We start from the raw sequence: 18017 nt of genomic DNA, 5'->3' as shown, positions 1-18017 counted from the left end.
TAGATTACAGTGCCATATTATTATGATCATGCTCGAGTACCCTCCTCTTCCGCCCTCCCGACTTCTCCTGTGAACACCCAGCCGTCTCAAGGGAGAGCCGATTCCAACCCTTCTCTACACACACCACATGCCGACAACGGCATTTTCAGAGGAGACCCACTTCCTTCAGCTTGGGACTCGACTCTTTGTTTCGTCGCACCGGTGCGCGGTGTTGACGGAACATGTCCTTGAGCCCCAACATCCACTCTGATTTACCGATTCTCCTTCCAATCACGGAAGACACGGAAAACACTGACGACCAAACACTAGCATTCACTCGTTCAAATCGCCGTCTACATCCACCTCTAAAGCTCCCCGGCCTTCACTTCCAGACGTCACCTCAACCTGCTGAAACGGAGAATCCGTTTTCCTTGCGACGCCCGCCTCAACTCCCCCTTCCAACTATTGATGAGATCGCTCCCCACACTGTTCCTCCAACAGAACCGCCGGCGATGCCGGAGGTTGCAGACGACTTGGACCCAGAGCCACGGGATGAGGATGCGGATGCATACAGAGAAGCACAAGCCCGCTTTGACCAGGTCCACAGAACTCGTCACGATCCCTCGACATTGTCCGGGCGTCGTGTTCTCAAGGTTCCACGCGTTCGTAAACATCAATCCTCGTCAGCACGTCGGGAGCGCAAGATTCGCTCTCGATCTCACTCGTCAGATGTGGATCTCTTGGATGGGGCGGTGGAAACGTATTCTCGCGAGCAACGCCTTGGTGGATATATACCAATGCAGGAAGAGAAGCTTAAGGCAGAGCCAGGCAGTTTCCGACACGGCAAGGCTTCTGGTCCCCCGGCCAATGTTCCTGGGATACTGGTTGAATGCACTGGTGAGAGCAGGCCAGTAACTCCACCGAGAATAGACGCTGATACGGGGCGAATGGATTGGTGCCAACAAACTCCTCCTCACCAGACTTGTCTTGAGGAATGCCCTATGGATTGGTCTGGGAATTCACCGCCAGTGCCAGGAGTAGCACCTCCGCCTCCGCCTCCACCAAATATTTATTAAACGTGGAATCTCCCTTTAAACACGGTTTCTACAGCGGCCCTACCGCACCTTGTTCCCAACGACCTTCATACTGCAGCTGCAGCTGCTTCTTGTGCGGTGCATGCTTGGGTTTGCTTCTTGAGCCACCCCTTTTGGCAGGATTTCGATCACCAAACAGTTTGCCCGTTGTACTCATTTTCTAATAACCAGAGATACCATTTATTTTATTTTATTCCCCTTTCCTCCCTTTCCTCCTTCTTGTGTCCTTTTGATTTTTTTCACCCGGCGTCCGGGGCGTGCATTTGACGCATTTCCATCTTTTTTTGATTTCCCCTGAATTTTCGCCTCGCTATTATCATTTTTCCCCTTTCAAAGCGGTGTTTTCGGTTTCATTGTGCGATGAAGTTATTTCTATTCGTGTTCAGTCAATCTTAGATGGCCGGCGCTGGGATTTTTCGTTATCGTTATTAGTGATGTTCGTTCATATGGCTCGTTATGAATCTGTCGCTGTTCATTTTTGTTATTTTTTTTATTCTATCCTGACCCGATTTTTCGACACGGGGAGGAAGGTGCCCTGACATTGGATTATGGTTGGAGAGTCTCATTTACTGTAGCACACATTTTCGTCTTGCGCGTTTGAGCTTCCCCTTTTAAACCGGGAGAGTTGGGATTCGACACGACGCTATGACAATGAAATAAGCGGGAACCTTGCAATTGGTTTGGAGATCCGAAGATCATGATGGGGGATATCTGGGTATCTATACATTTGGACCGTAAAAGAACCTTTCGCGCCCTGTCTATGAAATTTGAGTGTATTAGAGGGAACACTGTTCGGGTAATGGACGAGTTCCGACCGGCAAACCAAGATGGTGCGTGGTCTATCCAGCACCCTTCCTCCTCCCCATTTCGAAAGAACGCACGCCCTCCCCTCCCCACTTTCATTCCCCCTTTGAATTGAAGCGACACGCTTTGTCCTCCATACTGTGAAAAATCTGGGCAATAATTCTCGTGAGCGGAGGCCTCGTTGTGTACCGTACCCTACCGGTATGGCAGAAAGTGGAGAAAAGAAAAGAAAAAGCCCCCACTTAACGCCCCTACCTCGAGGAAGGTTGTCCAGGTCCCCGTCCGTCAGAATACCGCCAGTTCTCCCCCCAACCAACAAAGCAAAAGCAAAAACCCTGGGGCAAATCCCCGCAATTCAATAAATAAATAAATTGCCCTCCGACCTCGGAAGTATTTTGATATATTATGCTGATAAAACAATTGGGGAAAACCAACTCCCAGCAGAGAGAAATGCAAAAATTTTCCATGATACTCATCATATGGTAACCGATCGCAACTTCTACTCCACAAAACCTCTTCTACTCGTGACCACTTCTCACACACACACACGATGGAGGATGGATGGAAAAGCCGCCCCTCATGCGGGTAAGACATGTTGGTGCAAACCGGGGCATGGTTGTATCATAACCGTAACTTTTAATCCTTTTCCTTTTCGTCTTTGGCCTTTTTTTTTTTTTTGTTTCCAACTTTTTTACCGATATTTTCTTTTTTTCTTCAATTCATTGATATCCTTGAAAGTTTGTTGAGACAACCTTGCATAAAAAAGAAATCCCGTAAAACAGCCCTTGTGCGGGTTGCTTGAATTTTTTCAGAGCACGAGTACGTAAAGGTAAGTGCACGGGTAATTTGTCACCGCCAGTGAAATCTGGTCGTTGCGGGTTTGGTTATGGTGTTGGAATGCTTGGTATGATAAGAGCTATCGGCGTCTAGGACTAGTCTGAGCTGGAGAGAAAGCTTTGGGGCTTACTGTAATCCGGAAGTTGGAAAAGTTGGAAGGGGCAGGCGCTTTGATGATTTGGTAAGCAGGATGGTTTAGCGGTCTGATAGTCTACCCTCCTTCCCGTTTACTTCGTGGCCATTAGAAAACGCTTTTGCTCTATTTCTCATTATTCGGTATGATAAAACCAATTGTGGTGTAGAATTTTAAAAGAAGTGTCCCTAGAGGTATACGTCCAAGGATGGTAAAGCTATAAAGGATTTTTGTTACTCGTACTGTACTATTCCCGGGGGAAGGGTACTGATATATATCATACCTCGATTCCAACCTCCACCCCCCTCTTGGGCTCATGAAGGTAGGTATATAATTCTCTGCACGTTGGTGGGGAGAATAATAATAATAATGACATAAATATAGTATCAAGTTTTTCATGGGGTACAGTAGGTTGAACATTCATCTGAAGGCAGAGAGTGAGGAGTCTCCGTGACAACGTTAATTACCGTTTACCATGCTTAGATCCCTTTCTAACGGAGAGAGTTAAGGGGAAGAGGGAAGAAGTGCCAAGGGGATGATGATAATAACACTAATTAAAAACCTGTGGCATGTTTGTAACATATCAGATATCACGACCAGTGACGCCAAGTTGGATGGAATGGTTGGATGGAAATCGGCGAGTTCCGGCTATGATAAATACGAAAAGTGATCATGGATGACTTCCTTCCATTCTTCCAGTTGCGAGCGATATCGTAATTCTCCTTTATCGGTGGATTCGAGACCGATATGAACTTTCCGTTCCCGAGGAGTGCTGGAAGTGTCGTGCTCTACCGGTTATATAAACAATCGGGGGAGGAATTTGGTGAGTGTTCAGTTTTTATTATATTTGGTATCATCGTGGGTGGGTATGGTATATTTGTGTGATGGAATGATTGAGAAACGTCTAACCAAATTAGAAAGGCCCCGTTTGGGCTACCGTGTTGACGGGTGCCATTTCGTGTACTGTACTCGAGTGGGTATTATCGTGCAAGTGCTTTTAAATGGCACATCTACAGTAGACTTTCGAAAATTCCCTGAAAAAGTAGTTCAAAAAGCCTACCGTACGAGTACACACCTGTTATTGTGTTCACTACGGTATGATAGTTTATTTTTCTTCCACCTACTATGATACTTTTCGCTCATCATCAAGTTTTGCTTCCCCACCCCGCCGAATATCATTTGATTTCGTCTCCCCTGTTAGAAAGGGTTATTATCATTCCTTATATCCCCTTAGTTTTGCAAAAATCTGCCCATCCAACTCCTCCATCACTTTTCAATTCAACTCCCTTCTTCTGACCCGGTATTCCGAAAGATTGTCATCATCGTGCATCCCCGCCGAGCGTTTTATTCCCCCTTTCTCGCAGCGGTCAGTCGAGTAGACATCCAGTGCGAAAAAATGAAAATTGAGCGAGTGGCAAGGGGACACACCAGGGCCGGGTAACAGTATCTAGTACTCGAGTGAGTGAGTATCATACGTATACCAGAGAGGACCCAGATTGCAGGGTAACCGTGCTGCAGCGACAAGGCTATTTAACCCAGAAATCATTTCTAGCTATCAAGCCGGCCGCTACCATCGATTTTTTTTTACAGCGGCTCAGGTGAGCTTTGATTTTGGGCAGGATCACGGGCGTATGTATACTAACTACTCGGGTATGAACATAGTTGATGGGACGGACAGGGGCTTGACGATGTCAAAGCTTCCTGCCCTTCCTGGCATCGCTTTCACCAAATTAAAATACATTTTTCCATCACCTACGCCCAGACCCGAGTAGTATGTGGGTTGGTTTAGAAGAGATCCGGTCGATCCGATCGAGGATAAAGGTGACACTTGCGAATTCCCGTCCGAGGACAGTGTCCCGGGCAGGATCCTAAAATTAGAGTCGGTCAGGGTTCATAATGTCTAATGCGGGAGAGAGATTCTAACCGATTAATAGCACTTCGCCAGCGTGAACATTGGGAATGGAGAAATGTGAGAGGCAATGGAGGGAAGGTTTGATAACCTAGAGAAGTGGTTAAGATGGGTGATTGCTTTTGGCATTGGGGTTTTGGGTTGAGCATACTCGGGTATGGACATATTATCATACCTAATAGTTAGTACCTCACAGCGGTAGATCATTGTCTACTATTCATCCATATCCGGTAGTTTCTTGATACCGGCCTGTGTACAGGTATGGTTTTTTTGTGACTGCTGCTATTCTTGAAGTGTTGCTACGGCTTTGGTAGGACAATAATCTTGTACGGCTTTTGACTCCAGTTTATAGTTTGTGGAAAATGGGAGAAGGGATTGATGCTACTGCTGATCAACTGAAACCTGTCGTAATCGAGCAGCTGTCCAAGAAGTTTAAGACACACAAGCCTACTTAGTATAATATGGAAAAGGGATGAGAAAAAAGATAAAAAAAAGTCAACAAGAATAGCGTTGTATAATGTAATTGGCAACAGAAAGGAAAGGTAAGTGAGGTAATTAAGCTAGTGGTATAATTGAGTGTCTGAAGAAATTCCGTCGCAATAAACTATCCAGTAAGTTTATCTACTGATGGACTCGTAACCAGCTGAAACCCTAGTATCAGAAATCAACCCCCAGGAATTTATTTTTACTTAACCACCCATCAAAACCTGTAAAAATTGTATATACAGAACCTCTAAAAGTATAATATTCCTAGGACTTTAACGAGCACCGTATCCCTCTTACTAACGATGGAAAAATCGAACCCGTTTTGAAGGGATTGCTTATACACGTCATGTGCTTTTCCGATTACAACCAAAAAGACCAACACTCGAGTTCTAGCTGGCATTTTCTCGCGTCATCCCCAGCACCACCGAGCCGGTATAGCAAGTATTAGCTATCGGGGACGCAGCAGAGCTTGGAGTCTAACCAAACTCGAACGATAGAACCAAAGGACGAGTGATATTCTATGATTTCGAGTTGTAAGTTGTTACTGTCTAATAAGGGGGGTATAAAATATGGTAGTTAAAAAGAAAAGGGAAAACCGAAGCCACAGGTATCATCAGCAAGACCCACACAGCTTTCCCGGAGCCAAGGGTGAAGCGACCGCTCATTCAAACCGAAAACTTCCACGATCATAGTATATCACTCATCATGGTCCGTTTCGTTATTTTGTTGTAATGGTGTCGATAAAAATACTCATCTTCAAGTGACTTACTTTTTTTTTTTTTTTCCACGTGGGATAATGAACATGTTCCCCCCCCCCCCCCCTAAATACATAAAAATGAAATTTTAAAAACTTTTTCAGATATGTAATACTAGACAGACGCCTCTTTGGCACAACCGTGGTGGACCGACCATATCCGACGGTTATAGTACTCCGCTACGTATATATCATAGGTAAAGTGCTTTGCTGTACTGTACTTGTTGCAGCCACATTCGTAAAAGTTCCCATACCCTCCCTCGCTCGTATGATACATACCTCGAGGATTCTGTCCATTAACGGGAAGAGGCTTTTTTTTTTTACATCGGGTTATGCCCTTGGCGATGTTGTCTGGTTTCATCCCGGTTTGTTTGGTTGGGCGGGGGGAAAGTCGGGGGTACTTGTAACTCGGAAGTGTGAAAACTTTTTTTTACCAATGCGGCTCTAATTGGTCTTGGATCATTAAATTTTGGTGTATCCTACGCACCCCCTTTTTTTTTTCAATGCGAATTTCAGGGTATTAACTTATTCCATAATAACAATTAAATAATATTGACGGTGTTAAGATAAAGGTACTGTACTGTACACGAAAAATTTGCCTCTATAGTGCACATGCTGACAGATCCTTCTTTATGTTGGAACAGGGGTCCGCTGACGCTAACAAGGTGCTGGTTTTTTTTTTTCCCACGGGAAATTCCATACCGACAGCTGACCGTCCCGAATCGAGAACACTTCGGTACCCGTACCCGCATACTTACCCGGACGACTTGGCGCCAAGACTGGCATTAATTGTTCGGACACTTCGTGAATCCGCTGTATTGTTATGGTGTTATCGTGACAAATGCGATTTGACCATAGTCAGTGTGTATAGCTACGCTGCTAAAAGTGTTTACATGTGGAGTGCGCTTCTGGCGGAGCTTCAACTATCGTGCTTTTGCAGGTTAAAACCTTTTTATCCTAGCTCTGGTAGTTGTCCTGAATACCAACTTTTATTTTTTTCATGTAGCTCCTATTCTGCAATGCTGGAGATGGGAGGTACACGTGCTGCTACTGAGCTTCGCGGATAGCCTTTTCTCTTTCCGTCTTTCTCTGGCCGTGTTCGTTTCAGAGCTATTCTAGCATACGTGGGAAAGTGGGGCACCGCTCAAGTGCCCATCTATCATATCTTCTCTGAGTAGGGAAATCTCGTAATCTAGCTGCTTACAATAGAGCATTATCAGAGAGTTATCAACAAGCATGGAATCTCACCCTTGGTGAGAAGGGTACGGCTGTAGCCTCGCGTCCTTGTCGGAAAGTATCTTTTCTCGTCGTTCCTAGAGGCTAGAGCACGTCGACTTCGACCGTGCCCTCGTTCTGCCTGTGCTTGAGTTGGGTGGTGGACAAATCTGAGTTCTGATACTGACTGCTAGAGCTACGTAGGTAGGTATCATAGCTAGCCAGAAGGATGGGAGGGAATGACCCAAACGACAGCTTAAAACCGCCTCAGTGCCACTGCCACAAGGAAATTACAAAGGCCGAGGAGCAATCGAAGGAATTGAAAAGATAGTGCCCATGCAGACCTGCAGCCGTGGGATCCGTTCTGTTCCATCGTAGCAGCAGAAGTGTTGATGGAGGAGCAGGATCGAGAGGCTGTGAGGGCTGGAGAGATGGGAGAGGCGTTGGTACCTTCGGATGGGTCTGTGGTTCGTGGGCGGGTTGGGGCATGGTGGTGGAGGAGAAGAACAAGTGGGTGGGGGCGTGCCATTAAGGAAAGATGTGGAGGTCTACGATGGAGAGATGGTAGGGGATTGCGGTGGGAGTGCAAATGCTCTGTAAATGTTAATCAAGGGAGTAGGTGCGAAGGCCACCTTTCTGGCAGACGGTCAGGCTCTTGTGGCGCGAATGGGGAGGAGGGAGGGAGGAAGCATGGGCTTGTTGGGGATTCTCAGAGGGGGCGCAACAGAATAACAATAACGTGGATAGGAACGTTGTGGGGTGGAGGGTAATGAGAGGGCTGGTGCGCTCGCCCGAGTAGGAGCACAGTCGCTGGAGGAAAGAAAGCATCCGTACGCCTCATTTGCATATGTGAAGAACACAACTGGGGAGGTTAGCAACAATACGTGCTGTCAGTGTTACCCAACATCTGTAGCCAAGAGGCGAGAATTACGGGGGGGGGGGTACACAGAGCAACTGGGCGGTTTTGGTCTGAAGGGAGGAACGTTGAGAACGGGCACTGATCAGCGGGCCAGCTGGGGACAGGTCATATTGACTGGGTAGTTCTTCAACAAGGTTGGAAAAGCAAGTGACACCTGCCTGTTTTTGTGGACCCCCAATCCAAACAGTCCCGCATGTGCTACTAGAATACAGCCCTTTTGTTGGTAAGGTGCAAAAAGGTTGAGGACAAGCTTCGGGTGGGAGCACCACTAACATCCATGATCCTGTGCAGTCAAGGGGGGGGCTTCAATAGACCTTTGGCGGGCCTTTCTTCAGCTGAGGAGAGAGATCGAGAGCCCTGGGAGGATAGGGCATAGGCAGCCACTGGACACTGAGGGGCCCAAGACTAGATCAAGCATAGAAAATGGCCTGTGGAGCGGGCCAAGAAGTATGGGGAGAAAGTGTTACTCTACGAGTATGATATTGGTAGTGGGGGGGGGGGGACGGAAGGCAGTTTGATTTAAAGGATTGTATAAAGATGTGCCATAGCCGTTGGTCTAGACACAAACGAACAAAAGTAGAGTCATGTTGCCTTGATCCCCTTCTGGTGATAGATGTGTATGCTGTTTGATTGTGCATGATGGTAGAAACTCAAAGGACTGCTTCCTGATGGTATCCTGAGACTCTAGTAACGACTGATATTGGATAGACAAGTTATCTCCATCACGTTTGTAGCTCCGAGAAATCCTCACAACTCTCTAGTAATAGTAGTCTGGTGTGACGTCCTGATGCTAGTTTGCCTTGTCACTTTGGATCCGTACACATATTTATAGCCCGAGCCAGGTTACTTGTGATCTGGTCATTCCAAAATAGAGAAAACTTGTCGATGGGCTCAGTTTCGTATGCCCTAGTCGCATGGCCACGTCATCAGGACCAATGCGGAAGTATAGAGTCGGAAGAAGGACGTGAACCATCTGGGTTTACAACGAGTATCAGGAAGCCACCCTGGAGTCTTGGAAAAGGCGAGCACTTGAGGTGCGAAGGGATATATTGGGAAGTGGGGATACCAGCTCCCTGTGTATAGAGATCTGCGTGAAGTGCATGACGCAGAGATTTTTCCTGTAGTGATGCCTTTGGAATCGAAGATAATCTGGAGAAAGTCCACACTTGCGCAGTAGTAGTCACAGTACGCTTTCTCATAGCACCATATTCAACCAGAGGATGTACACAAACCCTGCGTGCAGAGGTTGAATTTTCGGAGAGATCCATTTTGTTGTTGTAGCTATCCTAAGTCGATATAAACTTGGATCCGCAGCTGACCAGCTTCAGGAATCCTCAGGTCACCACTGTTACTGGTCTGGGAAGCCGTTTCTGGCAGGAAGAGGTGAGAATAGTGCTGTGCGTTGAGGTTTGCGGGATGGGCAAAATAGGCAAGTTCAGTCGGGGGAAGATTGGAGGAAAAGGAAGGAGCTTGGCCCTCAAGATGGCAAAGTGGCTGGATTTGGTACGGTACAGTACAGTAGTGGGTAATTGGGAAGGGAAAGACCAGAAGAGGAGAGGGAAGAAAAAGGAGGGAAATGGAAAAGGGGTTAATTACTTTTAATCTTTTCGGTATTATAGTAACGGTTGCTTTGCAGAAGGGCGCATCGCGGTGAGATGAAGCTTTGTTGAGGACAATCCAATGGTAGATAGAATACGAACTTCTATCGACGGCTGGAAAGTTCAGGTCGATCCCCGCATGATCTGAGTACGGTGAGAGCCCCTGAAGACGAATAAGAATCGTAAGTGATAAAAGGCTCCATTCAACGATTTCCTTAAAGCAACTGTAGCACCCGAATACCCTGACTTATAGTAACGGGACATACCAGGCAAGAATTCTATTTTCCTATGGGAAAAGGAGGAAAATAGGGAATTTTGGCTCCGCCGTTGAGCGAATCTAATTTACAGTCGGTAGGCAAAAGGTTTTCGTCAATCTGCTTAGTCAGATGTCTCACATTTCGCGAACCTTGTTGCCTTGGGGGTGCACGGGTACAGAAAGGGAATCGACTTCAAGACCGGTCCTTGGCAGGATAGTGCTGTTTACCCGGCAACCAATGGGAGCCCGAGTCGAAGGAGTTAATAACTTCCATTATCTGTTCAACGACAGTCTTTTGGACACGGGGCTCCGAGGCTGACAACTTTTTCTCTCGCAATCGACCAAACTCCTCTCATAAAATCAATAGAACCAGTAAAACCAGGCATCAGTCAAGTCAAGGCGGACAGTAGTCGCCGTGGTTGTACCAGTACGAGTAGTTGTAGATGTGGTGGTTGTAAGTTAGCTGTCTTCGATCATCCAGCATCATCTCGGATAATAATAGTCTAAATGATCGAAACTCACTTAAACCGCTCGCGGGGGGAGACGAACCAAACCAAGCAAAGGGAAAAAGGAAAAATAAAATAGAGGACGGAAAGACAGAATAGGAAAGTTTGGCAGGGCGGACTTGTGCGCGCGCGGGGGATACTGTATGCTCCATCAGTTCGTCCAATTCATGAGGGGGAGAGAAGAAAAGGAGGAACGAAGGAAGAAGACGAGGGAATCCCATGGAATGGCCAAGCTAGACCTTGGACAGAACGGCAGAGGTAAAATAAGAAAAGCAATTTAATCGGAAACAGTAACGAGCAGGGGGGGCAAGAAAAAAAAAAAAAATCTAAAAATCTGCGGTACCTGTACACGTACCGGGTGGACAGGGTAGGGTAGGGTAGGGTAGGTCGAGGCAAAGTACTTTTGGATGGGTGGTTGATTACTCGATGCAAGGCTACAAGACAGACTCCTGCAAAAGGAAGAAGGAAAAAAGGGATTGGAACAAAGAAATCTGCCATTATTTGCTATCCTCTACACCGGAGCGGATGGGCGGATGGGTTGGACGTAAAACAACGCTAGACTTAGCGGTATCAAATTCACTTTTAGCACATTTTTTGTTTTTCTTTCTCACCCATCCACTTTGTCTTCACTCCTTTTCCTTTCTGACATGATATATCATACCGGAACGAGTACAGCATTGGTACCATACGTGTACAAGTATGATACCCCCCCAACGCCTCCTATACCCCAGGCAGGAGAAGGGTAAGAAAATCAATCAACAAAAAAAGTATGATAATATTATGATACCACATGATGCCACCATAGCTTCCCACAATCCGAATACGACATAGCAGCAGAGTACCAAACTTCCGACCAATCCACCCTCTCTCCACCACCACAACCCATGGCTCCCTCTAGCCCATCCATGAATCCGCGGAGTGCTCCGTCCCCTTGTGTAATTACCCCTTTCCTCAACGGTATTGCATGTTAAACGTCCCTTCCCTCCACCCCGGTCCAGTCTATAGACCGCCGTGGGGTGCCTGAGAAGAAGAAAAAACGGTAAAGATGGGGGAGAGGGAAGGGAGGGGAAAAGACCAACTTCCTATCCCATCCCCGCCCCCCAGCCTCATTATCCGAACTGTACTTGTACTATTCTCCACCACACCCCCCCTGCCCGGCGGAGCTCGCCACACGCCTTCAATTCGATCAATGATATTTTCTCCGATCGGGTCAGTCTCCACCAACCCTTTCGATCGGAGAATTAAGTTTTTTCCTGACGGCGGAGCTTCCCATCCGGCCCATCCCGGACGATTTACCGTACTTGCATTACATCGTACCTACATGTAGACTCACTTCAATTACGACTCATAGACGATTAATTCTACATTACCTTCGGTACTAGCGGTGTGACCTATTTTTATCCTATGGCTAGCATCCTCCCCTTTTTTTCTACCCCTTAATCTTGCCTGCTTGGACAAAGTAGACATGAGGGGTGTCATGGGGGATCACTCGTATGCTAAGAGTGTTTCGCGCTTGATTGGTTGTTGTTTGCGGTGACGGGTAGGGTTTGGCTTTGTTGGTTTTCTTATGCCTTGTTCGATGCTGTGCGATGCGAGAGACTTGCGGCTAAAGCGCAGGCAACGTTTCCATTTGTCTACATTGTCGAACACCCTTGTAATATGATGCTGTCGCTAGGTTCGCGCTGGGCACCCGGGCTGGATGAGGAGAAAAAGTTCCGGTAGGTAGGGAGTGTGATAAAAAGAAACAACGGCGAAAAATGGTGCAAGTACTCGTACAGTACAGGAACATGGGCGGGGAGACGAAAAGAAGGAAAAAAGAGGGAGGAAAAAGAAACAAAAAAAGAAGGAAAAAAAGAAGTCATGAGGAGAGAAATATGGATGCTACCATAGCGTACGGTACCAAGGGTGGGGGGAGAAGGCGCGGACCCTGATGGCGAGGCGCAAAAACAGTAGGGCGAGCATAACGCTCCGTTCCCTCTCTTTGTCGTTCGTGCCGTTCACATATTGGTTTTCCGCGAGCTGCTTTGATGTTCCTCCACCTTCTCTTGGCTGCGGTGTGGTGCTTGCCGCGCCAGTACTGGCTTGTGGGGAAATGCTTGATATGCGCGTCTTCTTTCTTTTTCTTCTTCCCCTGCTCGAGTAAATATCTTAGCGATCCCTCAGCACATGTCAGGTACCGCTTCGCCTACCGTACTGCTATTGGACCTACCTATCTCTTGTGCGCAGTGCTCGAGTAGGGTATCATAGGTAGGCATAAATCATATTCCCTCTCTCATTTCTTTAACGGGATCCCCGTTACTAGGGATATGGAGTGTGGTGGCCCACCAACCCCAAAAAGTGCATCAAGTTTTTTTTCTTTCTGGTAAATAAAAGAGGACCACACTGTTTCTGCCTGACAGTTCTGGTTTGCAAAATAAGTGCAGCTTAATACGTTTCATTCCTTGGTGATCGATTTCTACGCGCCCGCGCTTCATTGTGCCGCTACGTTGCCGAAATGAGGTGAAGAGTTTATCCACGACTAAACTCCCCTCACCCCCAGTGCTTTGACTCAGAAGAAGTGTATGGGGGGGTTGGGGCAATAGCGAACCTCGCCCGTGCTACAGTAAAGAGAGAGTCTTGCTGATGATCCCGTGTTCGTTGCTTATTCCTTTTTCCATTCATTAATGGTCAATCGCTGTAATAACCTTCAGGATGCGGTTCGGGGGTAATGGAGCCTAACGTAGAGCAAATTCTGACGTCTGGACGGCTTGTTTGTTGGCGCAACCGGGTGGTCGGTCGGTCGGTGAAATGGGTTTCACTACTGGTTTGGACGGCGGTGGTTCATAGAAGAAAATGAAAGAGAAGAGAAGCTTTTGGAATGGAAAAACTTACAGGCGCCGCAAAACAGGGGCCCCACGCCTACGGACCTCTCTACTCCCTTCCTCCTGCTAAGACATGGTGGTGCCATCCCATAGGCGTCAGCTTGACGTTCAAAGCCTTATTTTAGCTTGGTAAGAGGATCTGATCGTGCTAGCTACGAACTTTGCATATAGTTCAATCTGTTTAATGGCTTGCCAACCCGGCCTACGCGATATAGGCAACTAGAGGCTTTTCTCATAGGTCTCAGGGATAAAGGGGGTGAAAGGACTCCCATACTAATACTACCACTATAGGTGGTAAGATCCGGAGTTAGAGCGCATTATAATAGTATATGAACAAAGTACTGATTTAAGGATTATTTATCAAAGGTGTAACTTAGGCCTTATTGCGCTTTCTGCAGGGAAAACTTCCGCCCATCCCAGTTTGCAGGGAAAGGTACGAGTACAACTGTACAAGTACAGTACTGTAGACCTAGTGGTTATATCTAGCCGTTGCCACGTATCGGGCCCGATGGGAGATGGGAACCAACACTCGGAAGTTTAACACCTGGCCTTCCCTTACCCTAGTACCCTGATACCCTCCAACCACGGAAAGGAAAGGTTGTGCCACTCGGGGTCCCAACGAGAACATCGTCCTCATGAGTTCTGACCGGCCATGTCTCCGTTGATGCCTCGATAGCCAATAGATTTCGCCCTTGCACGACCATTCGGTAGAGCAATTTTGAAGCCGATATTGGACAGTTTCAACTTGGGAATTTCTGACACATCGGAGGTGAAATGTGTCTTTACTCTATGCGGAAAACCTGTAGATCGCAATTTGCTTGTCGAGGGGCTGGAAAACCATATTCTCTGCGGGCTAGCTGTGGTTGTCGGCGATATGTACCCCAGTCCAAAAGAAGAGACCAGGAAAAGCAAGTGTTATGGCCGAGAGACATTGGGATCGCACCTCGTTTCGGTCCTAGCGCCAATCCTAGGCCAGGTACACCGTTCAGTCGCTTTGATGATTGGGCAGTAACAAATGAGGGCAAGCTGTGGAATGCGATATCGTGGATCATGCCCTCTCCTGGAACCGTACAAGTATTCCCTTCGCCGGGTGTTCCGCCATATCTCGGGAAACAGAGGCGAAGCTATTCAGTTCTGGCCCTTTTTCACTTATCTTTTTGTGATCGGGGGGGCTCTTTTCTTTTTCCATATCACTTTCTTTTTCTCCAATGCACCTCTCCCTAAAGGGAAAATGGGCTGGATAGCGTGCACCCTTAGGAATTCTGTTTATGCCCAGACAAGGAGTGAAGCAACGCAAACCAATAACCACACCATTTGCTCTACGTACCTTTGATGGACGGAGATGGTTTGGCCATGATAACTCGCAGTCGTGCTGCATGGAATATATGCCTTGCTTAAACTTCAGGTGATCTATAATCTGCGAGGCCGCTCCGTCATGGGATTATCTCTCCGAAATTGCATTTCGGGCTTCGGAGAGGAATTATATGTAAAGAGGTTAAAGTTCCCATGAAAAGAGCGCATTGCCCTCCCCCTGAGGAGAGGTGCTGTATTTTTCCGCCCTATATAGCTCCAAGGAACAAAGGTGATAAAGCTCGCGGGCACAAGGGGGGAGAAAAAAAGAAACCCCCTGCCCCATCCAGGATCTAATACCGCATCTATTATCGCGCGAGCGCTCTACCTTGGTGCAACCCGTGGGATAGCTACCTAGCGATCCTAGAAGACCAGGCCAATAAAAGCTACCTAGAACGCAAAGCGCACAAGGAAGGCGCCCATCCCCAGAGAGTAGACACAAATACGGGAATAATCTAAGGAAATATAGCCCCAATGCAACTGCTCTGTTACGATGGGGCTAGGCACCCTAGAAGGTGTCAAAATCTACTCGACACCGGTCAGTAGAGAAACACTATGGAAGAGGGAAGGGGAAGCCTTGAGTGGAGGTATGTACCCCCGACATTTATCAAATTCTTGATAGAAAAACAAAGCAACGATACACCCACCGATACAGCGGAGGGCGGTTAAATTAATGATCCATTACGAGCCGTATTCTACTTCTTCCCGCAGCACCGGGCTCGGGATCCCCCAGAAACCCGAAACCAGCAAGCAGACAAATAAATCAAAGAAGAGAAGGAAAAGGTATGAGAAAAAGGTGGAAGATGCCTAGCTATGATGAAGCTCGGTAGACTCCCTCCACACCATATCCTATCCTATACAGGCCACTGAGGGAGGGGGGGCAGGCTGGACATGATAGGTCGCAATAGAAAATCTTAATGGCACGGCCTGCAGCAGGCAGCCTTAGGGCCTCAGAGCAACATGGGACCAGGCGGTTGCTTTGGGCAAATGCTGGTGAGTCTTCTCCTTCCATAACCCCCACCCTCTCTAGATATATTGATGACGACAGGGCAAGGGACCACGGGTAGCGAGAAGCACTTGTTTTGGTAGTTTAGGGTTCCCTTGCGGATCATTACCGGTGTTTAATATTATTGCCCCTGCGGCTTGTGTGCTCCAATTCCAATTTCCAACAGGGGCGATCCCATCCACCCCGCCGCAAAGGGCACCCCGGCATAAGCCACTCAATCAGCTGGGCGGTCACGTACCAAGATAGTACGAGCAAAAAGAGTGGACTGTTGCTACCATTCACAATACGAATGATGGTCTAAGCATATTCGAACACCATTAGTCTTGCATATAAAGGGTCCCCATTCGCACCATGAAAGAAGAGGAAAGCTCACGACTACTGCGATTACCGAGCCCCACCATCGTCTGCGCTCAGTCACTCAAACATCCTGAGAAGGCCCGTATATACTTCTAAAGTTTTGCGTCCTTCAAGCCTCCCTAGCAACCGTGGTCCTTTTCTCTCTCTTTCGCTCTCTTCTTGAAACTTACCTTCCTCGCCCGGCTCACCACTTACGTACAAAAATATAATCGTGGTCCCCCAAACCGACCACCACGACGTACTTGAGCCCCTGATATTCCGTTCAATATAATCGCAGCGATCACAACCATTATGCCTCAGGGCCCACGAAACCCCAACGAGAAGGCAGTCCACCCTCCCTTATCTGATGCTACTAGCGATCAGCCATCTCAATCCCAAGGGGCACGAGTCCAGGGTCGGGACTTGGATCTCATCCAAGAAAAGCAACAGCAACGCACTCTCCAAAACCGTCAAACCACATCTCCAACTATAGGCATAGCATCACCACTTGAGCCAGGTCAGGACCCGCAACCTTATGGTGGCAGGCAGCACCGACCTGCCTTCGGCGAGCCATTGAGCCCCGGGATCACGGTATCTGATATTCATGGACGCTCTCGCTCAAGCTCCATTACAAGCTCCTCTTCCGGGGATGAGACGCAACCCCAACGCCCCGAGCTCCGGTACAGCCCCATGCTGATTAGGCATATGACTATGGGCCCAGAAGAGCCACTACGCTATGAAGCAGATATAGCTATTCGGGGTGGGTTGGTCAGGGACGGTGAGAGTATGGCTCACAGGAGGGCGGGGGAAGAACAGCTCCCTGTCTCGGAATCAGGAGTTAGTGAAAGCGCTGCCACAAGCTCAGTTACCCTAGGGAGAGAAGTGACGGAAGATGTGATGTCTGGAGAACAAAGCATGGATGGATAGGATATCTTCAACCAGATTGAATGAAAGAGCGAGGAGCTATCATATTTTAATTAGTTATTCGGGGTGTTGGTACTACCACAAATCTGCTTGTGGGAATGAGTATACTTAATTGTTAACAATTCTGCTGGAGGTTTGGGAGGTCATTGGCAACAGAACGTCTTAAGAATGGCAGGGACATTATAATTATTATTAGACGTGTGCATGCAGGAAGAATGTGTATCTATTGCAATTGATGGGCCCAAAATCATCCGTGATTACTCTCAGTGACGAGCTCTTTCCCAAGCACAACCGTCGTTCAAGTGCTAATTTTCCTAGATTGCCGGTTTGTGGTGCGCTTGAAACCTGCTTCATAGGGCGAGTAAAAGATAAACAGTCCTCAGCGGCAGAACCTGCATACCTCATACAACGCCTCTGAGGGAAGGATATGTGGCTCGAGAGTATCCGGGGTCGGGATCAGTCTCCAATTGACCAAGCCAGGGTCTTGTGGAGTTTGGATTGGCCCTCCATGGCGGGAGAGCTCTCGAAACTCCTGGATCGGGCCCTGTTGACATATTCTCATCCAAGTCTCATCCAAGCATAGATCACGGTTTCAGGCATCCTCAAGGATTGATGCCCTAGTCCTCGCTTGTCCAAGTCCCAGTTTGTCCAATTTCTTCCACCTCCTTGTTGACATCGGATTTCGAACCCATGATCACAACTCGTTTCTTATCCAACTGTCCCCGAGCCGAAGGTCAGAGGAAATCGACGATAGGCGAGATAGGGATTAAACAATCGATATATCTCGAATAAGGAACAGGTAGTAGGCATGAAGTACCCAAACAAAGGGATCAAAAATTTATACTGGAAATTACCCGTGCACGTCTGAGCACCGATACTAAATTCAGACTCAAATGTTCGGGTATTTCATACCGGACACTTGTAGGTCCATTGACCCTTCCAATGAGCATGACAATCTACCCACATCGACCGTCAAGACTCGCGGCTATGCATAAGGGGTACTCATACCATAACACAAAAAGCTTTCAACTAAGGATTCGCAGGGGAGAT

The 18017-nt window shown here is 47.6% G+C and overlaps 3 protein-coding genes; 2 read left to right on the top strand and 1 right to left on the bottom strand.

Moving 5' to 3' along the window:
- Positions 1-221: 221 nt before the first annotated feature.
- Positions 222-1426, top strand: GSTUM_00005061001 (uncharacterized protein; the record flags this gene model as incomplete). XM_002837039.2 has 1 exon in its annotated part: positions 222-1426. One exon carries the CDS (start codon positions 222-224, stop codon positions 1053-1055), a length of 834 nt encoding a protein of 277 aa, XP_002837085.1. The 3' UTR covers positions 1056-1426.
- Positions 1427-9339: 7913 nt separating this feature from the next.
- Positions 9340-10642, bottom strand: GSTUM_00005060001 (uncharacterized protein; the record flags this gene model as incomplete). XM_002837038.2 has 2 exons in its annotated part: positions 9340-9891; positions 9995-10642. One exon carries the CDS (start codon positions 10640-10642, stop codon positions 10379-10381), a length of 264 nt encoding a protein of 87 aa, XP_002837084.1. The 3' UTR covers positions 9340-9891; positions 9995-10378.
- Positions 10643-16101: 5459 nt separating this feature from the next.
- GSTUM_00005059001 (uncharacterized protein) lies at positions 16102-17107 on the top strand. XM_002837037.2 has 1 exon: positions 16102-17107. Exon 1 carries the CDS (start codon positions 16356-16358, stop codon positions 16968-16970), a length of 615 nt encoding a protein of 204 aa, XP_002837083.1. The 5' UTR covers positions 16102-16355; the 3' UTR covers positions 16971-17107.
- Positions 17108-18017: the final 910 nt, after the last annotated feature.

Source organism: Tuber melanosporum (assembly GCF_000151645.1).
Source record: "Tuber melanosporum whole genome shotgun sequence assembly, scaffold_17, strain Mel28".
Lineage (NCBI taxonomy): Eukaryota > Fungi > Ascomycota > Pezizomycetes > Pezizales > Tuberaceae > Tuber > Tuber melanosporum.
This window is presented reverse-complemented; position numbering and strand designations above follow the sequence as displayed.